This window comes from Thecamonas trahens, assembly GCF_000142905.1.
Source record: "Thecamonas trahens ATCC 50062 unplaced genomic scaffold supercont1.67, whole genome shotgun sequence".
Taxonomy (NCBI): Eukaryota; order Apusomonadida; family Apusomonadidae; genus Thecamonas; species Thecamonas trahens.
Genome location: NW_013657613.1, coordinates 42,607 through 49,601, shown reverse-complemented (window position 1 = coordinate 49,601; position 6,995 = coordinate 42,607). Strand labels below are relative to the sequence as shown.

The window sequence follows — 6,995 nt, the reverse complement described above, 5'->3', positions numbered from 1 at the left end:
CACTCCATACCCCCACTCCATACCCCCATCCATACCCCCATCCATACCCCCATCCATACCCCCATCCATACCCCCATCCATACCCCCATCCATACCCCCCCATCCATACCCCCCCTCCCCACCACTCGTCGCCCCCATTGATCCCTCCGCCGCCTCCTCTCCATGCCGCTGCTGGAGCAGGCAGCCCACGCCACGCCCGCAGCCGCCGTCCTCCTCCTCCCGCTGGCTATGCCCCTCCTCTCCCTCGCCGCCACCCTCGCCACCGCCCGCTCGCCCTTCCCTGCCCTCCTCTGGTGCTGGTTCTGCGGCCGCTGGGCCGCCGTCTCCCTCGCCTCGGCCCACGCCCGCTGGCTCTGCCCGCACTGCGCCGCCGCCAATCCGCCCACTGACAGCCCTCCGCCATCGACATCGCCATCGCCATCGCCATCGCCATCGCTATCCTCATCGCCATCGCCATCGTCCGCCGCTCGCCCCGCCACACGCCCTGCTGCCGCCGCCCCGCGCCTCTGCCCGCCCTGCGCAGCCGCGCAGCGCCGCCTCATCGACGACATCGCCGCCTGCGGCCACAACTCGGCCGCCGAGAACAATGCTCAGCTGGCGGCAGCTCACGCCCGCGCTGTCCTCTGCAGGCCGTGTCAGGCCGCAGTCGACGCCCATCTGGCCCAGCTCGACATGGCTCTTGTCGCCGCCCATCTCGCTCGCAGCGCAGAGGCACCCGCCGCGGAGCGTTCGGCTCCGCCCCGCGTCGCCACCGCACACGCCGCCCGCTACCAGGCCGCCGTCCTCGTCTCGCTTGCCCTCGTCGTTACCACCGTCACCACCGTCGTCGCGTGGCTCATTGTACCGGCCTGGCTTGACGCCGCCCGCCCTGATCTGCATCCGCACTCACTCGTTGCCGCCGCCGTCGCTACCATCGTTCTTCGCGCTGCAGGTTTGCCGCCGCTGGTCACCACCGCTCCCGCCAACCGTGTTGTCTGCCTCGCCCTCATTGGCATCGGCGCCGCTCTTCCGGCCGACGCCGACTCCCCCTTGTTGCCGCACCGGATGCTCCTCGCCCTCGCTGCCGCCATCGCCCTCGCCCTCGCCGAGCTGCATCTCCTCGCCTGGTTCGCCTCCTTTACCATCGTCTCGTCCTCGGCACTGAGCTGGGCCGGCGAGGCGCAGGCCGACGCCACCGCCTTTGCCTCGGCCGCTGCCGCAGATGCAGACGCCGCTGCTGCCGCTGCCGCTGCCGCCAATGTCGAGGCCAGCAAGGCGCAGGCGGATACTCTGCCGCGCCCGCCCCTCCCCGTTGCCCGCCTCGCCATCGGTCACCTCGCCGTCTTTGCTGTCGCCCTCGGCGAGACCTGGCTGCTCGGCGATCACACCCCGACGCGACTTCTCAAAGCAGCGCGGCTCTCGCTGCTCGGCGCTGTCGCCGCTTATGCCGGCCTGGAGCGGCTGCTCCTCCCGCCGCGCTGGCGGCTGCTCGCCCTGCCACGAGCCTACGTCCTTGTCGTCACTCTCCTCGCCGCCCATCGCCACGGCATTGTCGACGAGCTCGCCGCCGGCCTTCTCCCGCTCTGGATCCGCGTCGTCATGCTCGTCACCGCCTACGTTGGCTCGGCCCGGATCGCTGAGGCCACGGCCGAGAGCTAGACCGCATCGCTGCAACTCGATGATCTAGCCGGACGGGGAAGAGGCCAAAGCTTGCACTCCTCCCGAGTCGCGTCAGCAATCAGGTGAGGCTACGGTAGAGGGGGGGGAGGACAGACATGGTTCAATCAAAGATGCTCTTCTTGCCCTTCTTGAGGCTCTTCTTCTTGGCGGGCTTCTTCTTGACAGACGTCTTCTTCTTCTTGGCCGACGTCTTCTTCTTGCCCACGGGGTCGCCAAAGATCGACGGCTCGGCAGGACCAGCCTTGGCCTTGGCCGACTGTCGCTTGCGCGCAGCCTTGTTCGACGCCTTCTTCTTGGGCTTGGGCTTGGCGCCGTTGGCCCGCGATGGGATGGCCTCGACCGGGTCGTCAAAGATGGAGAAGCCGCCGCCTCCGCCGCTCCCGCCTGTCGCCGCCGCCGTCTTCTTGGCGCCGCCGCCGGCAGCCTTCTTGGTGCTCTTCTTCTTGTTCTTGCTGCCGCCGCCGGAGGTTGTCGGCTCCGGCTCGGCAACAGCAACCGACGAGGCAAACAGGAACGCGTCGTCGTCCTCGTCGTCGCCAAACACAGACTTGGAGCGCTTGGCATCGGCAGCAGCCTTGGCGGCGTCGGCCTTTTCGCCAAACAGGTCCTCGTCGTCTGCGCCAAAGTCGGCCACACCGTTCTTCTTCTTGCTCCCCGCCTTCTTCTTGGCAGTCTTGGGCGTGGCGGCCGGCTCGGGCTCGGGCTCGGGCTCGGGCTCGGCGACCTTCTTGCGGCGGCGCTTCTTCTTGGCGGCAGGTTCGGGCGCGGGCTCAGGCTCGGGCTCGGGCTCAGGCTCGGCGACCTTCTTGCGGCGGCGCTTCTTCTTGGCGGCCGGCTCGGGCTCGGCAGGCGCCGCGGCGGCAGGCGCCGGTGTCTTCTTGGCGGCAGAGAAACCCATGATGTCGTCGTCGTCGTCGAGGAACAGGTTGTCGGCGTCAAGCGACGGGATCGGGGCCGTTGCAGCAGCCGCAGCCTTGCTCTCCGACTTGGAGGTGCCAAAGCCGGCGCCGAACAGATCGGCGTCGTCGCCCTCCCACAGCGAGCCGGTCTTGGCGCCTGAGCCCGTCCCGCTCAAGATCGATGCTGACTCGGGCCCAAACAGGTCGAGGTCGTCACCAAACGCCGAAGCGGCTGCCTTCTTGGGCTCCGGCTCCGGCTCCGGCTTTGGCTCCGGCTCGGGCGCAGCAGGCGCAGCAGGCGCGGCAGGCACGGCAGGCGCGGCAGGCGCGGCGGGCGCGGCGGGCGCGGCGGGCGCGGCGGGCGCGGCCGGTGCCGGAGGAGCAGCCGGTGCGGATGTACGTGCGGCGGGTGGATCATCAGCAAACAGGCCGTCGTCAGCAAACAGGTCGTCGCCAAACATGTCGTCGACTGCAGACGCAGCAGGCGCGGCAGGCGCAGCGGGCGCAGCGGGCGCAGCAGGCGCGGCGGCAGGGAACGCATTGTCGGCGCCCACGTCGCCAAACAGGGCATCGTCGTCACCAAAGATGTCGTCGGCGCCATCAAAGAGTGCCGTGGACGCCTTGGGCGCGGCAGGGGCGGCTGCAGGTGGCTGCGGGAAAAGCGAGGGTGCCGGCGGTGCAGCAGGCGGTGCGGCAGGAGGCGCGGCAGGCGGCGCGGCAGGCGGCGCGGCCGCAACCGGCTGACCGTCGGCGCCCATGACGGGCGGAAGACCGCCGGCGGGGAAGACCGGCGGAAGGTCGCCGATGCCGACTGGCGGGAGGCCCGACGACGGCGGCGGCGGCGGGGCAGGCGCCTTGGACGACGGCGGCGCGGTGGTGAACGGGTCCGAGAACAGGTCACCGCCGCCGAGCGTCGCGCCCGAACCGGTTGTCCCGTCGTCGAGGCCGGCAAAGAGACCGTCGACGGCCGAGCCGTTGGCGCCGGCAGGGACACCGCCGGCATTACCGGTCGAGCCGCCGCCAAAGCCCGAGAGCCCGAGGTCGTCGTCGTCCATGAGGCCGGTGCCTGGTGCACCCTTGGCGGCGACCGCATCGTTAGGTGCATCAGCGCCGCTGGCTCCGGTACCGTCAGTAGCCGGCGCATCGTTGACCTCGTCCTTACCCTTGCCTTTGTCCTTGCCCTTGCCCTTGTCCTTCTTCTTCTTCTTTTTCTTCTTCTTCTTCTTCTTCTTCTTCTTCTTCTTCTTCTTGTCCTTGCCCTTGCCTCCGCCATCGTCCGAGTACGCGTCCGAGTACGCCGGCGAGGCCGAGCCGGCACGGTCGGCGGCGCTGGCCTTGCGCAGCGGGTCTGCGACGTCGTCGTACGAGTACGCGAACGGGTCGTCGTCCGAGTAGACAATGGGTGGGTATGAGTACTCGCCCGAGTAGTCCTCAAAGTCTTCATCCTCATAGATGGACTCGGAGACCGACTCGGAGTACTCTTCGTGGAGCAGGCCGCAGGTCTCGTCGTCCATAAACGACGCGGTGCCGATGATGTATGGCAGCGGGCGCTGCGCGTAGCGCTCTGACGGCTTGAACCGCTTGCCAGCCAGCATGTCGGCCGGCCCGGCAATGTACTCTTTGCCGGTGACCACGTCGGCCGCACCCATGTCGGCCGCCGGCTGAAAGGCCTCGTCGACGTCGTCGTCGTCAAACAGGTCGTCGAGCAGGACGAGGCCGTACTCGAGCGCAGCCTTGAGCTTGGGCACCAGCTTGGCCTCCAGCTCACGCTCGCGGGCCTCTTGCAGCTCCGGATCGTTCTCTAGCGCAGCCTCGATCTCCGGATCCAGCGGCGGCTCGTCAGCCACGCCGGCCTTGCCGTTGCTGCTCTCGGCCTCATCCATGTACGTGTCGTCGACATACACCCGGTTCTCGATGAACTGGCTCGCCGAGAGCAGGTCAAACTCGTTAAAGGTGTTGCGAACGTCGACTTCCGCCGCCGCCGCCGCATTGACCAGGCCATCCACCTCGGACTCGAGCGCCTGCGTCCGATCCAGAAGCTTCCGCGCAAACTGCTGCATGTAGAGGAACAGCTGTGGGCCAACAGAGGAGGAGAAGGAGAGTACGTGGATGAGGGAGCGGATAGTAGTGGTAGTGGTGGTCCACCATTGCATGACAAGAGATACCAGCAGCAGTATCAGCAGCAGTATCAGCAGCAGTACCAGCAGCAGTACCAGCAGCAGTACCAGCAGCAGTATCAGCAGCAGTATCAGCAGCAGTATCAGCAGCAGTACCAGCAGCAGTACCAGCAGCAGTACCAGCAGCAGTATCAGCAGCAGTATCAGCAGCAGTATCAGCAGCAGTATCAGCAGCAGTATCAGCAGCAGTATCAGCAGCAGTATCAGCAGCAGTATCAGCAGCAGTATCAGCAGCAGTATCAGCAGCAGTATCAGCAGCAGTATCAGCAGCAGTACCAGCAGCAGTATCAGCAGCAGTACCAGCAGCAGTATCAGCAGCAGTATCAGCAGCAGTATCAGCAGCAGTACCAGCAGCAGTATCAGCAGCAGTATCAGCAGCAGTACCAGCAGCAGTACCAGCAGCAGTATCAGCAGCAGTACCAGCAGCAGTATCAGCAGCAGTACCAGCAGCAGTATCAGCAGCAGTATCAGCAGCAGTATCAGCAGCAGTACCAGCAGCAGTATCAGCAGCAGTACCAGCAGCAGGAGGAGAAGGAGGAGATATGGTGGTATGGTGGTGAGTGGTGGTGGTGGTGGTACAGGGGGGGAGGGGGGCTACATGGCTTCTTAGACACCCACACCCACACCCACACCCACACCCACACCCACACCCACACCCACACCCACACCCACACCCACACCCACACCCACACCCACACCCATGCCCATGCCCATGCCCATGCCCATGCCCATGCCTACCCATACATGTGTATGTGGTCTATGGGTACGGGTGTAGGTGCCTACCCCCCCCCCCCTCCCCTCCCGCCGTGTCGGCAAAAAGTCACACGCAGGCAGTGTGGGGAGGGGCATGGGCATGGACATGGAGGGAGATAGGAGAGGGTGAGAGGAAGGGAGAGCAGATAAGGAGAACGTACGCCTGTGTCTGCTGCAAGCGTCCAATGGCCATCACGCACAGCATCACGACACTTGCGCAGTGGCCATGGCTTGGTCGGGTTGGGGTACGCACGCCGCCGCGGGCGGTCGTACTCGTCAGAGTACGACATGGCCAGAGAGAGCAGTGATGACACGGGCTCATCATACTCAGGCCATGGCCATCTGCTCTCCGTCTCTCTCTCTCTCTCTCTCTCTCTCTCTCTCTCTCGCTCGCTCGCTCGCTTGCTCATCACATCCTCCATCTCATACGGCTCTAGCTCCGTCGAGGCCCTTGATCGTCACATGTGCTTCGCATCGGTCGTATTGGTGGGGATCGAGCCGGGGCGGGGGAGGTCGATGGTGGAGGGGACTGGGGATGGAGATGGGGGAAAGTAGGGAGAAGAAGGAGAGCTGGTTGATTTGCTTGTATTCCAACCATGCCCTTCCTCCCATCTCCACCCCCATCGCCTCCCCGGAGTAATCAATACCCCAACGATTAATGATGAGCACCCTCAACCCAAAATCAATACCCCAACGATTAATGACGACACCCTCAACCCAAAATCAATACCCCAACGATTAATGACGACACCCTCAACCCAAAATCAATACCCCAACGATTAATGATGAGCACCCTCAACCCAAAATCAATACCCCAACGATTAATGACGACACCCTCAACCCAAAATCAATACCCCAACGATTAATGACGACACCCTCAACCCAAAATCAATACCCCAACGATTAATGACGACACCCTCAACCCAAAATCAATACCCCAACGATTAATGATGAGCACCCTCAACCCAAAATCAATACCCCAACGATTAATGACGACACCCTCAACCCAAAATCAATACCCCAACGATTAATGATGAGCACCCTCAACCCAAAATCAATACCCCAACGATTAATGATGAGCACCCACCCCAAAGGTAAAAAATATTTGAACAATGGCTGCTGCTGGCAGGATGGTGCGGGAGAGTGTGTGGGGGAGAGGGGGGGCAACGGCTGTCTTTGTGAGGCACGACCACAGGCGACGGAGCAGGGGAGAGAGGCTACCTACCCATTGCCGACACGTACAGCAAGAGTACGGAAGAGATTGGAGAGAGGTACACCCGACAGGGACCAGTACCATACCCATCCCCATACCCACACCTATCTCCATACCCCCCCCCTCCCTCCCTCCCCCCCTCCCTCCCTCCCTCCCTCCCTCCCTCCGTCCGTCCTTCCCCCCTCCCCCTTGGGCGCACCACCCGTCGACGACTGGATACGACCCAGGCTGGCCAAGGCACCCACTACACCCTCCCATTACACCCAGCACACGGACAAGGCTAGAAGGTAGCCA

General features: G+C 64.3%; 2 protein-coding genes across 2 annotated transcripts; one reads left to right on the top strand and one right to left on the bottom strand.

Annotated features, from left to right (window-relative positions):
• Nucleotides 1-162: 162 nt before the first annotated feature.
• Nucleotides 163-1,638, top strand: AMSG_10964 (uncharacterized protein; the record flags this gene model as incomplete). Its single annotated transcript, XM_013897588.1, has 2 exons — nucleotides 163-207; nucleotides 532-1,638. 2 exons carry the CDS (start codon nucleotides 163-165, stop codon nucleotides 1,636-1,638), a joined length of 1,152 nt encoding a protein of 383 aa, XP_013753042.1.
• Nucleotides 1,639-1,741: 103 nt separating this feature from the next.
• Nucleotides 1,742-5,864, bottom strand: AMSG_10963 (uncharacterized protein). The gene is made up of 2 exons (XM_013897587.1): nucleotides 5,650-5,864; nucleotides 1,742-4,630 (listed from the first exon to the last, which is right to left on the bottom strand). The coding sequence occupies exons 1-2, from the start codon at nucleotides 5,776-5,778 to the stop codon at nucleotides 1,760-1,762; spliced, it is 3,000 nt and encodes a 999-aa protein (XP_013753041.1). The 5' UTR covers nucleotides 5,779-5,864; the 3' UTR covers nucleotides 1,742-1,759.
• Nucleotides 5,865-6,995: the final 1,131 nt, after the last annotated feature.

Bases quoted from the DNA above. Each gene is read 5' to 3' on its own strand.
- AMSG_10963 (XM_013897587.1), bottom strand. From the start codon at position 5,778: ATGTCGTACTCTGACGAGTACGACCGCCCGCGGCGGCGTGCGTACCCC. The intron at 4,631-5,649 runs GTACGTTCTCCT...GTTGGCCCACAG, and splicing joins CGCTTGCAGCAGACACAGGC to CTGTTCCTCTACATGCAGCA.